This window comes from Oryx dammah, unplaced genomic scaffold, assembly GCF_014754425.2.
Source record: "Oryx dammah isolate SB20612 unplaced genomic scaffold, SCBI_Odam_1.1 HiC_scaffold_2, whole genome shotgun sequence".
Classification (NCBI taxonomy): Eukaryota; Metazoa; Chordata; class Mammalia; order Artiodactyla; family Bovidae; genus Oryx; species Oryx dammah.
The window spans coordinates 103,948,087-103,964,308 of NW_024070186.1; the positions used below are offsets into that span (position 1 = coordinate 103,948,087).

General features: G+C 40.4%; 1 protein-coding gene across 10 annotated transcripts in view; it reads right to left on the reverse strand.

The window, feature by feature from the left end:
• Positions 1-615: 615 nt before the first annotated feature.
• Positions 616-16,222, reverse strand: part of BBX (BBX high mobility group box domain containing) — a 290,065-nt gene continuing 274,458 nt past the window's right edge. For 9 of the 10 annotated variants that reach the window (XM_040225323.1, XM_040225237.1, XM_040225264.1 and 6 more), the window contains 3 exons: positions 13,159-13,356; positions 10,979-11,165; positions 616-6,445 (listed from right to left, as the gene is read on the reverse strand). In XM_040225323.1, the coding sequence (XP_040081257.1) occupies positions 6,358-6,445; positions 10,979-11,165; positions 13,159-13,356 (473 nt within the window). In that variant the 3' untranslated portion in view covers positions 616-6,357. The remainder of the gene's footprint in view (positions 6,446-10,978; positions 11,166-13,158; positions 13,357-16,222) is intronic. The other variant, XM_040225313.1, reaches the window with a different exon arrangement.

Here is a 16,222-nt window from a genome sequence, read left to right on the forward strand (position 1 = left end):
TGTGATTCAGGGAGGTTAAGAAACCTAGTGGTAAATGGGTGGACCCACACTTTGGAGCCAAATCTGTCTGAATGCAAACAGCTGTGACATAATCATACTATATATGGGTTTAGGTTGGCCAAAGAGTCTGTTTGGGTTTTTCCATAAGATGTTATAGAAAAACAGAAATGAACCACTTGGCCAACCCAGTATTTATACCATGTGCCATTCCAAAGCGTTAAAAAAAAAACAAAAAAAAACCCCAGGATATCCAAGGTTTTAGGCTCAGGAACATCTTATTCAGCAAAGTTGACGTCTGTGTTTATACTACTGTCTTAATAATACTATTCCAATCATTTTACTGGTTCGGGGAAAGACAGTGTGCTTAGGTCACTTTCCAAGGTGGCTCTTCTGAATGCGGACTGAAGTATTCTTCTTCCTTCTGTAGGGATGACCTCTGCTCTATATGTTAGGGAAAGCAACCAAGGCTGCTCAGACAGTGGTGAATCTCAGGTAGAGTTTCGAGGAGACCGTCATAAGACATTCTACTAGTTCTTAGTGGAAATGGTATACTGAAGGCATATACATGATGGTCAGTAGTTTGAACCAAAAAAATATATATATATTTAAATAATATCTTTAAAATATTTCAAATTTTTATTAAATATTTTTATTCAGTTTTAAGATCACAGTTAAAGTACTTTAGCATGTTATACACATGACTTACATGTGCAATTTTTAGAAATATCAAATTAAGTATAAGATTTTGAAGAAAGAAATTATATAAATGTGTATATTGACTCTTACTACACATACATCTAAGAAAGCAATAATTCTGTTGTACCATTAAGTGGAAATCATTTATTACATGGCATGTTTACACCAACTCTAAAGAGAACCAAGCCAATTTCTGAAAGCAAAAAAATGAGCGATTCGGTCATGCTGAAAACTGTCAACAGACTTAAGATCCGGTGGTCAAATGAAGCTGTGGTTAATTTTTGACAGGTAAGTAAGCAATTCAAACCTGTGAGAAAAGTTCATAATCTGGTATGTGGAATCTCAGGTGGTTTTTATTCCTTTTTGACAAATTCCTGAGAGCAAGACTTGTTTAGTGCTAATGAAATGAGAAAAATGTTGCCAAGCATATGCTGAGCTCCAGATCACAAACCTCCCCTCCCCCAGTTCTGCTGCTAGGAGCTGAGGCACTAATGTGAGGTGTCAGGGGACGTGACCACCCCTCTGGGGCGGCAAAGGAAGGTCACTGTTAGTCTGTGAAACATGCGCCTCTGTGATTTAGGTTAGAGCTTGTGAGGTAAGACTTGCTGTGCGGTGGGAGGGCATGGAGGCATTGAATTAGGTCTGTGTTACTCGGTAACCACTTCTGGCCCAAGTTATTAGAAAATCTTTGGAAAGAGTAGTAATGTTCACAATAACTAGGTTCTGTGCATAAAAATCAATTTAAGGGCAGGATCAATTTTCACCACTGGCTGCAACAAGAAAACAGTGGCCAGCAAAGTTCTAAGCACAAGGTTTCAATTATTAGCATAAATCATACCACCACAAATAAAATGTGGCCACGAGAGGAAGCTTTTTTGTATGTGCGAAGAAAGTGTGTATTTACGTATTTTTAAGGAAAGCATGGATGGAGGTGTGTGAGGGGGATCAAGCGGATCTGCCTTGTTTGTTTACTCTTTTGTTGCTTCTTTTTCTATCATATGAGAAAGATGATGTCACCAGTGAAAAGGACAGGATTATGTATATGGGGTATAATAAACTTCACTATCATTTTCAAAATCAAAGTAAAGCAGTCCATCAAATCCCGAATACTTCACCAGGCAGATCTGGTAAGATGAACTGAAAACTGTTTCTTTTTTTTATAAGTATGATGTTAGTCGATCTAAATAAAATACTTAAAAAAAAAAATCCCGAAACTCCAATAAAAACAAAATCCAAATCTAATTCTTTGGGAATACTTGTATAAATAAAAGCAACACCTAATTAACAATTAGTACACTCTTTACAAGGTGCAAAAACAAGGTCCTATGTGGGGAAGGCTAAATTTTAATTCCCACCTAGCAGTCACTCTGAATACTTTGTAGGTCAAATGTCGTAAAAGCATTGGCTTCTGCTGCCCATTTTCAGCAATACACTGTTCTCTCTGGAGAAGGTGGTTTGTGAGTCTAAACACTGCAGTGGAAAATAGTGGCACTGAAGGTAGAGGCAAAAAAAAAGACAAACTTTGGAAACAGGACTTACTGAAATTAACTGTTAAAGCCGAGGTAGCCCATTAGGGTTGGCCTTGTCTGAGGGCTCTGTGGAGCACTGCAATCAAAGGGGAGCCTCCTCACAGCATTGCTCACACCCTGACTGCCTTTACAAATGATGACTCCAGGCCTTGCATGAATTCCTTTTCCCCGGTGAAGTGGCGCTGTTTCCCCTTTGCTGTACGGATGCTGGCCTCCAGCTGCTGGTCTTCAGAACACATAGGATTCATACAGTAGTTAGCAGGCAGCATGGTCCCACTGCTTCACATTAATGCCAAACGCCAAACTTGGAACAGATTTCCTTGATACCCCTAGCCCTCACCCCGCACTGTATAAACAAAACGTCATTCGGTTTTCAGCTTACTCCTAGTGCTGTTATTGATTTACAATTTGCTTGAGATTTTACATAGGTGCAAACATTTCCATATGATGAGCCAAAGACTACAGAGTGCAAACAAAATTTTCTAGGACTCAGTCAGGGTAGCATCTGACTTGATAAGAGAACGACGGGGATCAAACAAGTTGGATTCTGAATAACCAGACTAGTTCAAATGCTCCTTTTTGTTCATAGTGTTCCATCACTTTTTTCCTCTGCAGCAGTTTTAATGGCAGGAACTAGAACATCAGTGATAACATGGGGATGAGTTCAACATGGGTTTGAGGGGGCATTGGTAGAAAGCTCATCTATCTGATGGAATTAAATAAATATATTCCCAATACTTGAGGGGAAAAGACTGTCAGGATAACGAGAGTATGACAAATCCTTTATAAAAAGGGGGGCTTTAATTAATTAGCAATTTTGATCTAAAATCTGGGAACTAACCTAATTTGGGGTTAAGAACCTGTATCTTCAATGTGGCTGTAGGACATTTTTCTTTTTCCTTATCTCAGTATAGTTATCCAAACAAATAAAAACTTAAAAAGGATGTCTTACAGTATTTTCTTTCTTTCACCCAGCTTCTTAGAGCTGTAGTTTCAGTTACTATTATATACTCTACACACTTCAAAATTACATAGGAAAATACCCAGAATAACTAAATAAATAAAAGGCTAAAGAAAACTGGAACAGTACTGCGTCTCCATCTGAGACTGAGCATCCACTTCCAGCATCACAGAGAAGGGCTAGGACAATTTTTTTTTCGTTTTTCAAAAGATTTATATACAGGTTTGAATCCAGAAATTAAGGTTAAAAGCATAAATATTGATAATTTCAACTAGATTCAGAATGGTTTCAGAAAGATATGATACAACAATTTAGAATAAAACAAAGCAGAAGAGCATATTTTGGTTTGCTTGAGATATACATAAGGTGCAACAACTTTTTCTCGAGGATGCTTGTGGGACAAATGTTAGTGTAGATGGTGTTTGCTGGCAGATTAAGGTACACACCATAGCAATATGATTTTCCAAAATAAAAAAGAATGCAAGAAGTGAAATGAAAATGATAAATGGGGGGGGGGTACTACATGTTGGTCTGAAATACTTGTGCTAACAAATGTTATTACCTGAAAACACCAACACCCCTCTCCAGTGGATTCAGGGCATGAGAAAAGCACTATTATTGAAATCAAGACTTTGCTCAGAGAAACAACAAGGCGAGTGTCTAGAGGACTATAAAGCTTTGCAGGATTTCTGCTACTCTCAGTGCCTAACCGCTTAAAAATTAAGCATTTCTACAAAAAGGCTTTTTTTTTAAAGTATCTGAAAACAGTCATATCCAGTAGGTCGCCCTCCACCCCCACCCCTGCCTAAGGGAAAAGCCGCTGAGGTTTAGGAAAAGCAGATCAAGTAAGATATATTAATCACATAGAAAAAAGTAATCTTTTGTTTCGCTTCTTTTTAAAAAAAGGTCCCATGAATATACAGCAATCTCTTAAGGAACTCTAGTGAAATGTAATCGGAGGACTGGAAGGAAGGAGGGGGGCTCCGGCAAAAATAGATCTATTCTAACGTGTTCTAGAGAATAATAAGTTAGTACCATTGTCAAGGTGCATGTTCTGCACCAAAAAACTTTTTGTTGATTTTTAATTTTTTTGGATTTTAGCTAATAATTTTTAAATCACTGCTAGCAAGTGGTCCAAAGACTCCAACAGCCACCAACACTAGGACCCAGCAATTTTTAAACATTTACTTTGTGTTTTGAAATTTAGAAAATATTAATAAAACAGCATCATAGTAAAAACATTATGCTAAAATCTGGGGCTGCTCACCTGATTTATTTCTGTGTGAATGGGGTTAAGTTTTTAATCTCTGATTAACCTTACTTACTACTTCCATCTTCCTCCATGTTCACAAGGAATATGCATTTTTGAGGACACCATTCCAAAGTCCTGCTGCCCTCTTTAACTGCTTTAAAGAAAAACCCCCATTCTCTCTATCCTTTTTCAATTCTGTTAGTATGGTGTACATATTTTCCAGCACCGAAACTGAAGTAGTATCTACAACCGTGAAAAGCTAAACCTAGTCAGTACTAACAGAGTCATTTTTTTGTATGGCTATTAGGTCAAATTACGATTAGAAAAAAAAATCTTCATTACAATTCAGTCAAGTATAAATAAGAAAGCTAGATAAAACCTTGTAAACTGTCACCATTTAGAGAGCTAATTCAAAAGCTTCAAACTCGAACTAACACTATCAAAATTCCGCCAGTTTGAAAACCAATAAAAATTATTGCTGGAATCCAATAATTAAAATTTGGTAGTTTGTGCTGTGATGCAAGAGTGGGGAAATACTTTGTGCTATGGAACAAATACCCTGTAAAATGTGTAGCCGCCGACTAATTTTGATTTATCACTTTGCATCTGTTGCTAAGAAACAAGACACTGTGAACGTCAGGCGGTGGAGTCAATATGTTGAATGTTCTAAGCCAGTTAATCCGCTTGGCACTGGCATATGTATGGTTGGTTTTCTGTTCAAAAGCAACAAAACACACAAAAAAGAAACAGGAAACTTGCAGGTGGATCTATGACTGCGAGTCCCACTGTGGTCAGGCGCATCTCCCCCACCGTTTACTCAATACCTCCGTAATCACAAAAACTCAAATGGCTCTAAAAACCTGCTGTGCCAATTAGGCTGTGCATAGCAATTGCTACCCGTCCAGTCTGTCTGGGATGGATGTAAAAGGTCTGTAGCTCAAAGTCCATATGAGGTGAGTGTCTTCAATGTGTTCAGAATAGTGAAGTAATACTAAGGTCACTTCTGAATAATAGTTTTTTTTGTTTGTTTGTCTGTATGAATGATCCATTTGTTACTCAGACCCCTGTGTAAAAAATAAAAAGAATCCTCAAGGCATGAAAACATTTGTAATCTGCAGGACTTTTCCCCTGTCTGGGAAAATATTTGCCACAATTTGCCCCAAGCAAATTCTTCTTGGTCACTCAAGGCTAAGAAAAACAAAAAATTCAGCTTGCAAGAATTGTAATTTTTTTTCCCTCTCTTTCTCTTTTTGCCAGCAAACTACCACTCTGGTGGCAAATATAAAAGTGCAGAATATAGGGACCACGAGGCCGAGCATACACCGCTAACAATGGTACATCTGCCTGCCCGTGCTGCTTGGGAGTCTTTGAACAGGCATTTTAATATTATTCTACAATATAAATGTAGGTATAACCTATTATATAAACCATCTTAGAACTTAAATCTCCATGTACAAAAAAGACTAGGAATATCTAATAATAACTAGTGCAGTGCGTCAGTTTTTGCTTTTTTTGTTGTTTTTTTGTTTTTGTTTTGAAAGAATAACTAGGTAATATATGAAACTAGTTTCACACTCTCTGGTTGGTAAAAGAGATGCTGGATGAGCTACAGTAAAGGCGGCCTTTTACCAAGTTACCACCTGTTACCATCAAAAGCCTTCAATAGAAAGCAAAGCTCTACATCATCCCGTTTCTGCTCAGTATCAGACAGATCACATCACCCTCAAAGATTCTGGGTTCTGAGAGAACAAAACTGGCCCAGGGTGCCAACTTCTGCTTCAAGTGAATCTGGGCCATGGAGGGCAACAAGCACTTGTTTGCAGTCTGTATTTTCCACCACATGGACTCACTAGCATCCCTCGGTAAAGACAAGGCTAGGGTAGTAGGTAAAGCACAATGTTTTACAATTAAAGGGCGCTTCACTGGTCAGCGCAGGAAATAAGTACAGGAGCCTGTGGCATTTCTTTTGGCTGTCCATCATGAGTGAGTGGAGTTGACCTCTGACCTCTGTAAAACAAGAGGAAAAGAGAGAGAAATCACTTATTGTGAGCATGTTATTAGAAATAAGAGAGGATGATGAATGACCAACAAAAGCTTTCCAATATATCTTGTTTAACAGATGCTACTGCCATACTACTTATGCCTTTTAATTAAAACTGCTTTAAAGCATCTTTATTTTTCTTTCTTAAGGGTTTCTTATCTCAATTCTTCTCACATAACTCAACAACACTCTCTGCCCTCAAACAAGCACCTCTGCTATGTAGAGACAAAACCCGAGGCACCAACAAATTTGGGGACATTACCTAAGAAGTGGAAAACTTGCAGTCAAGGGTGATGGTTTCAGGATGGCAATATTCCTTTGGATCTTCTTATATTAAAAAAGGACACATTCCTTTCCTTGACTTGACCAAGGGGGAGGCTATCCTATACTGATAACCTTCAGACTCATTTCTTGATATACAATAATAGGCCCAATTTCAAAATTTAAGGCCAATAAAAGGGTTGGCCTCTGCAGAGAGAGGTGAGCTGTGACTGAAAAAATGAATGAAAACAAAACAGTGAAGCTCTCCTGATGAAAGAGAAGTCTCAAAGGCATATGGAGGGAGAGTGTACAGGGAAGAAGGGGAGGACCAACTCGGAATTTCAGTGTGTGAGAAAATTCAGTCATCTTGAGCCAAAATCTACACATATGGAGAAAGAACTCTAGATGAGACTTTAAAAATTCATGGAAATTCTTATCATTTGGGCTGGATCTACATCAAATAGTTTATTTTTCATTTAAAAAAAAATGAGTAGGAAGAAAAATGCCACTTGCTTCATGGTTATAAGAAGATTTCTTGGTAGAGTCTACAGAGCCTCTCATTCTAAAAAGACAGGATCAGGCACACCTGTGACATTTCCTAACAGGCTTCCCAAGCCTCACCAAGGCACATGAGCTGCTGAAAATATGGGGGAATGCAGCAATGCCTTCACTGGATCAACCACTTCAATACAGTATCTTTAGATTATGTGAAATAAGGGGAGCAATTTTAAAATCCAAACTGTGTCTCTCCGTAACTATATCCAAGTTTCTTTCTCTTGATGCACAAAAAAGAAAATTAATATAAATATCTATAAATGCAACATTTTGGGATTTCAGAATCCAATGATCACTTAGCTTAAGATATAGGAATCTTTTAGGAAAACAAAACATGTTATAATCAAACCTCTGGATTAATCGGTTTATTCATGTGGGGATGCTTAAGAACCAGCTGTTCAATATGTTCAACTCTTTGTTCAAGAAAGACGAAATTAAAATGGTATTTTTTACTTTTAAGATTGAATATGTAACAATATTACAAAAGCCAAAAATATTTTAATAAGTATTGGAAGAGGAAACATACAAAGAAAGAAAAGTGAGAAATGAAGAGTACAGTAAAAAACAAAAGAGACAGCAAGGGGGAGAGAAGAGTTGGGTTGATAGCCCAGCTTGTGTGTGCATGTGCACGCTTAGCCGTTCAGTCGTGTCCGATTCTTTGTGACCCCATGGACTGCAGGCTCCCAGGCTCCTCTGTCCATGGAATATTCCAGGCAAGAATACTGGAGTGGGTTGCCATTTGCTACTCCAGGGGATCTTCCTGACCCAGGGATCAAACCCACATCTCCATCTCCTGCATGGGTAGGCGGATTCTTTACTACTGAACCAAGTGGTGGCTCCAGTTCCCAGGGGCAGGTCAACTGACTGTCCTCAGGACTCTCTAGGACAGGACGGATGCTTGCAAAAGCAGCACTCCTGAACAAACACTAAGACACAGGGGTTCAAAGACTTGGGTTCAGATCCTGACTTGGTTTAGCTGTGTGCTCTTGGCGAATTAATTAACTGCCTGTACTGTCATTAAAATGTAACTAAAAAAGATGCACCTGGCAGAGCTGATTTTAAGAATAAATTTAATGAGCTTCTGTTCTTATAAAATTTTTAGTAAATAAATAGGCTCTCAACAAAGGTTAATTTCAATTTCTTCCTTCCTGTGGTTTATAAAACTGTTTTTCTATGTTGGATTTCTGAACCCAATATTAAGATTTCTTGTGACAAGAATGCAAGATATATATATTTATCCCTAACTCTGTGGACCACCTTCTAAATTATGAACTAGGTGATGCCGAAGCAATAATTAATTAATGTGCAACCCAGGTACAATTACATTAAGCCTGTCCATGGAGGGAAGGCTGGTAACTCTGCTTTACCAGGTAAGGGTTAGAGTTACAATTAACATTCCCTAGGAGGAGCTATCTTTCTGGATGTTGAGAACACTAACCATTTGTTATGTTGATAGTGAAAACTCTAATAAGCAATATTATTCTTTCCAAAGGGATGTGTTAAACAAAAAAGAAGTTTTTCCTGTGCCTCTTAGATAACTTAGGTAGTCACTCATTCATTTGCCCATTCGTCCCCTCATTCCTGATGTTAACAGGAACTAAGGAAGTTGTGTACATGGAGAATAAAACCGGTGCTTTGCTTTCAAAGTGCACTGGAAAGGAAACAGACATCAAACAATAACTACAGCCCTGAGGGGCAAATGGTCTAAGAGGGGTGTGTACAGAGATTGTGCAGGACTTCAGAAGGAAGACTGAGACAAGAGGACAAAGGACAGACAGACTGAAGGAGGAGCAGCAGTTCACTGGGGAGGAGGATGTGCAAAGGCAAGAAATGGGCTTACGTGGAAGGGAGTAAGCAATTGCACATGAACGCAGGGCAGCGAGGGAGGCAGAGGTGAGAGTGGAAAGGCTGCCGCTTTCTGCTGCACTGCAAGCCACGGGGGCAGGGGTGTGGGTGTGTAGGTTAACAGTGCAGAGGTGTGACCTGTCATGGCACCAGCAAGGGTGACTGTGTGGTAGCTCTTCCTGAGCTCTGAATTATGAGCCCCCCATATGACCTCTTATTTCCACAATTTATGAGGGCACTTAATAACACTCAGGCACATATTTAATTCTTTGTGCATGCATTATGAGTTTGTCCTCTGTGCTCGACTGTGAAATGCCACAAGCAGAGACGTGTCTGTGTGTTATCCCCCTCAGAGACCTGAGCAGATTTTAACAATGCCTGTCACCATTCACTTGCTATTAAGCACTTGCAGTGTACACATGAAAAGGAATTTGACTTCTTGGAAATGTCTAGAGGCTATTTGTGAGGAAGCACTAGAACTAATATGATAGGTAAAGAGCAAGACAGAAAGAAAACTTTCATCAGGGCCTCCTAAACCTACAGAATCCACCTGCAATGCAGGAGACCCCAGTTTGATTCCTGGGTTGGGGAGATCCACTGGAGAAGGAATAGGCTACCCATTCCAGTATTCTTGGGCTTCCCTGATGGCTCAGCTGGTAAAGAATCCACCTGCAATGTGGGAGACCTGAGTTCGAGCCCTGGTTTGGGAAGATCTCCTGGAGAAGGGAAAGGTTACCCACTCCAGGATTCTGGCCTGGAGAATTCCATGGACTGTACGGGGTCACAAAGAGTTGGACACGAGTGAGCGACTTTCATTTCCTAAACCTGGATGTGAAAGATGAAAGAGAATGGTGCCTGACCATCATGGGTGGGTAAAGAAGTTGGGCTGGATTTCAAGCACTTTTGGGATGAAGACTGAAAACCTAAGAAAGGAACTCATCTGCGGATAATCCATTTTGAATAAAAATATGAAATACCTGAATTTACAAAAGACTTCTTACCTTTCCAAATGTTCCACTAAATAGCAGAACAATCAATTATATACTTAGAACTTAATAACTTTCTGTGGGGCTTTACTGAGTTCAAAAGGCTTTCACTTCTGATTTCATCTGATTCCTTACAACTGTGTGATTCTTTGGGGATATCGTAACGCTAAATGGAAGAAGATGAGAAAACTGAGGCCCAGAGAAATAAATGACTAATAAACACAGGTTGCTTAAGATAAATCCAGGCCTTGTGCCTCCCATGAGTCAGATGGTGAGATGCTCTTTTTCCCAAACTACACAGTTCTCTTCCGCTGGAACCACCGACGCCATCCTCAGTGGGGGTGTTGCCATATGCTAGGCCTGGGATACTAGATTTATTCTATAGTACATTTCTATGAAAGGAGAACCATTTATAGCCATTGCACAGAAGAAAAAACAGAGGACAGAGAAGTGAATGCTCTTGCTCAAGGTCTTCCTTATAGTTTACAGATGACAGATGCTGCACTCAAACCCAGGTCTCTGAGACTTGCCTCTAAAACTCCCAATGATTAGATAATACGGCTTCTCTCTGCTCTCTCAGGACTCTCAGAAATGAAGCTTAGTCACAGAATAAACTATATTCAAAGTAAAATTCTTGGCGGGTGTACTCCCTTATATTTTCCTGCACAGCTAAATAGTAACACATGGTAAACAATAGTCTCCTGGACCCCAATCATCGTGGAAAGTATCACCAATCACATCAGAAGGGATGAGCTGAGTTTACATGTTACGGTCTCCACCCATGTTCTGTGAAAGGGGGTGAAGCTGAACGGGACCCCAGGCCCCAGGGCAGCGAGGCTTCCCACCGCTAACCTGTGCACATTTTCCATGGCAGCCACTTCGGCCAGCGCGGCGAGGCTGAAGAAGGCGGACACGGCCGGCATCTCTGGGGTGCTGCTCCGCGTCTCCGCGGCCTCCCTGTTGTGCGAGCATTCGTCACTGCAGCCTGTCTCAGTCACCTTAGGGAGACTCCTCTGCAGTTGTTCCCTTGGTTTGTCATCTGCAGAGGAAGGGAAATTCATCATGAGAGAGGATCACTCTGTTTTCTCCGGAGAAGGGACACGGAAAACTCAGTGCCAGACAATGTGAAATGAGCTAATATGCTTTCCTGCTCACTTCTGTCATCCATGGAATATTAAGGCTGTTACAGAATCTCTTCTTCCATGGGAATAAAACTGTTTTATTGAGCTCAGCCACAACCACGAGCAGCACTATGCCCTGAAGCTGAGCAGAGGAGCTGTGTTTTATCCAAGGTCAAAGAATAGGTCAGTCTTGGAGAGAGGGGCGAAAAATGGGCCTTGGTCAGAGTAAAGCCCAAGGGACTTCTGCAGAGGGGCCAGGGGATGCTGTAAAATGGTCCTGCAAAACCCAATGACCAAATACTCTGATGATGCCACAGCATGCCTATGCATGTTGGGCATTCCTATGCTGAGTTACCAATAGTAGAATGGCCTAAGCTAATCCCAGTGAGATTAATCAAGCCCAGTGAGATCCTACACCGTCACGTTTGTTACCTTCTGCAAGGGAGACAGAGGGCCTTCTGGTATTTGTGAAGAGGTGGCCGAAATGCCACACCGATGCATGGGCTGGAAATGACTGCACTTCCTTATGCAGCCCTTACAGATGAGGGGGAGGGGGAGGAATCGTCATCGTTTTTCAAAACACAGCTTACCCACAGAAAGGAACTGATAAAGGCTGGAAATGTCATAGACGAGAACATGACAGTGCTATATGCTTTTCCCCATAAAAGGGAATGTTTTCCAAAACCTTTCACTCTTCCTACAAGCAAAACAGAAGCTATAGCAATTTATACAATATGAAAATGACAGAACAGAAGCCAGAATGGATAAGGAAGGAGAGCAGAGCCTGCTAGGCTAATTATCAGGAAAACTAGATTCTAGTCCTTACCCTACACTTAGTAGTTCAATATATTCTGAAACAAAATTCACCCTCTGTAAGCTTCACTTCCTATGTAACAGTAGAATTGGGGTCTTTAACATGCTTTAAGGTTTAACAATCTACATATGCAAAAGGCAAGTGCATAAAATCCACCAAGTGACTTCTAATTTCTCTTACCATACAATGAGTCCACCAACTAGATTAACCTAAATCAGATATTTAGAAATATCACCCTCAAAGAACATTCACTTAAATCTTTTTTTCCTATTTATAGAAGTCACTATGGGCCTTTGACCTTTTTCTGGAAACTGGATCGGGGGAGGGGAGGGAACACCTCCTTGAGGGCTGATAGAATGAGATGCTGGAGGCACTGAAAGGCAGAAAGGCAACGGCTAACACCAATGACGCTCTGCTGGTGGAGCACCCCAGGATGTGAGGGGATGCGCAGTGTCACTCTCGACAACATTACTTAACCTGGGTCCCTCCAGGCAATTCCCACAGAGGCCGCCACACAGCAAACAGACCACAGGCCACAGATGAAAATGGAGAAATTCACTGTAAGTTAATACCTGGTTACCGAGTAGCCTGGAGAACCAAGAAATCGAGAAGCATTCTCAGGCTCCTTTCAGGGTCTGAAACAGCTGTATAGGATGTGCGGGGTACTTGCTTTCTTAATTCAGGAGTTTACACACCTGATGATCCGGCTTGTAATGACTTAAATAGTGAACCAGGGACTAAGATTCATCCAGTACTTTTAAAAGTCTCAGATCTTTGGGAATTTACATAAGAATCTGTGGTTGTGCAACCTGAGAAAGACAAGGCAGCTAACAGTACTAAAAGCTACCTTTTCTTCCTAGGAACTCTGGATGTGCTCTTGGGAAAAGACCTATGATTTTAACACAGAGACCAAAGCATGTATGTTTAGAAGTCTGCAGGAAACCAGTTCTCAAGGAGACCCAGAGAGGGAACCCACAGAGCAGACCTACTTTTCGGGGAGGACCCACAGTTGGCTTAGAGTCATTTTCTGGCCACTGAGGCCACGACGGTCCCTTGCTTGCTCTGGTCCTTTCTGTCTAAGCACTTCCTTTTCTTACCCAAAGTACCTCCTGCTGGTGACACCCGGCCATCTGCTGTCCTGACCAGGTGTGTGATCTTGGTTTTCCTTGCTTTTCTCTTTTGGCTGCCCACCAAGGGTTCTTGAGTTGTTGTTGGCTCTGGAGTGTTGGGAATGGATAGGGCATTTTTAACCTTATAAGCAGGCTCTGTGGTGTTTTTGTCTTCTGAAAATATGGCTGCAACAGGACAAACCATATATAGTTACACACAAAAACACAAGCATTACTTGCAGAAGGAAACATTTCTAAATGTCTGACCTATATGAACGAGAACTTAAAGTTTTCAAAGTACTGAGGGAAAAAAGAAATATTGACTATAATTTTAAACAAATATTTCTTTAAATATTAAGTACAGAATAGTATACCCTCTGTACCCCAACAGAATACTGTATTAAGAGGCTAGTGGAGTAACATTTTCTAAGTGTTTGGATCTTGCAGGTTGCAGGGTGGATAAATGTGTGTAAATATGAATAAACTGTGTCCCAACAGACAAGTTGCACACATAACCAGGATCCCTATTTGAGATCCTTTTGACCAGCTAGTCTCGAGAGGTAGATAAAAGAAGTTTCTTTCCTTCTGAGGATACTGAGGTTAAGTACGTGCTTCTTAAATTTACACTTACATTTGTTTTCAACCTCCAGGTTGGACTGATGAGAAAAGAAATTGTGAGACCTGATCTTCTTTTATGCATACTGAGTGCATAATAGAAGGATCTGGCAAACACTGATGAAGCTGGCTCATATCAAAACTCTCCCATTGGCAGAATTCAAGGACAAGATAATGTGCTTTAGGGAGATAATTTAATAAAGTACATGTCAGCGGAACTCCCTGAAATGTTAGTTTCAGCTTTTCTAATTCTAATTGTAATACCAGCAAATCACTTAATAGCACACACTTGTATCTTATTAGTCACTGTGTCAAGAGTAAGGAACACATTTGCCACCAAAGACCTTGCTCCCACTTCAAATGGGTCAGGAATGCTGTGTCTCTTCGTATTTATTTCCTTAGGAGTCTGTCCCTCTCCTTCCCCCCTTAATTTAAATTAAGACAGGAAGATTCAGATATGAGTACAAGAAGCATTTAGGAGTATTTCTTTGTAGTCAAGTTTCCTGATTGGGACTGTTTTTATCCCAGTGAACTAAGAATGGGACAGGAAAAAGAGGCATCTTTCCATTTTTAACTGTCCAATCTCTTAAGACTGGTCTAGAAACTGTTTTTGACAAAGAGAAGGGGAGTACGGGTCAGGAAATCAACTTGGAGGGCACCTGGAGGTGCTTATCAAAAGGTGGATAAGAAGGCAGACATTGGAAATAACACAGTATATGTAATGTAGGAAGACAAGGTAAAAGGAATACAGCAGAAGAAATAACTCAGGGTGTGAAAAATACACTTATTGATATAAATACTTATATGGGTTTCATTTAAAAATTTTAATGTAGCTCCCTAGTGGGTTTAGGTGTAGCCTTGAGAAAGGAGGCTACAAATTAGTAACAATTTTGCCCTTAAGCATTTGAAACCAGGCTTCCTATTCCAAACAAGTGGGATATCATTTCAATCACATCAAGAGAAAGGATGTAAAGCAGAAATCAAATCATGATTTGTGGCTTTGTCTTACTATATTATTGCATAATAGAAGGCTGTGTGTGGACAGGCTTAAGGTAACAGTTACTTGAAAACAAACAAACAAAAACTATTTGGCAATGCTCCCAAACATCTTTTCAAGCAAGTAATTAAAATTAGGAAGAAAGCTCTTTCCAAATTATAGATCTGACCAGGTCAGTCATGGAATATTGATACTTTGCAGTTAGCTTCACATAGGCCAGTGGTGGTATATATGCATTAAAAAAAATTTTTTTTTTTTTAGTTTAAACTTCAATGAAAGCTACCAGCAAAATAAAAAGATAATTTGGTTAGAAACACTCCAAAGGTGTTTCATGACTCTGCATTAGCCCTGAAATTCAAGCCTCCTATACAAAGAAGCCAAAATCTGAGTTTATAATAACCTCATTGGATATTCATAAGCTTCAAAAGTCTAGTTTCTTATCTAGGCCGATCAGTTGTCCCTTCTGACTACAAGGGGAAATTTGTGATCAGTTGTCCCTTCTGACTACAGGGGAAACGTGATCTCTCTCTGGTATGATCACTGCATTACAGTTGGACCTACCAGACAAAGCATTAACCTCTGCTCTCTTTTTCTTCCTCTTCCCAGAAAAATCTAGAACTTGTGGAGATAAGGGTGTAGCAGGATTCCAAAAATGGAGGGTGTATTAAATCCAAATTACTGCTTGTATAAGAAAAGAATGAAAAAGGTCAGAGAAAAGGCATGGACACCAGAAAAGGGCTAAGAGGGTTGGGAAAGATGACCTGGTTTCTATGGCAACAATACGGGGCTAATGGAAATACCACAGTCACAGAAGATTCTACTCTTGACTTTTTAATTTACTAACTGTGGGACCAGGGTCTTAGTTTCTTCATGTAAAGATGGAAGCTGGATGAGACTACCTCTGAAGAAGTCATCCAGCCTGAAAATTCTTTTCATTTCAGGTCTAGAATCAAGGTCCTGGTGGTGTTTTCTCCTGTCAGCTCCAGTGTCTCAAGGCTGTGGGAGAGCCTTGACTGTGGGACTCCCTTGTCAGCTTTTTGTTTTCAGTGAGACCTCAGATTTTTAAACTTCTTTTTAGTGGTTACTCATTTTCCTATATGTTTCCAGAAGAAGCCAAGGGTATGGGTGCAAAGGGTTTGCAAATGGGAGGTGAATCAGGCCTTGAAGGCAATGGGACCCGGGGACGCTCAGACACCAGCAGGCAAGGAGCCGCGGGGTCAAAGGCAGGTGGCCAACAGATACCAGCAGATCACGGGGTCACAGGGATTGGGAGGCTGGGAAATAGTAAAGGAATGAATCAGGCTGTAGGCAAGTGAAAGATGAAAAAAAGGAAAATGCCCTAGAAGTTCTCATAAATCACTGTAAAGGAGGCAATGCCACCTCTCCAGATGCTGTCTTCTCTAAACCACTGTCAGATCGAAAAGTAATCACAGGGCCTAT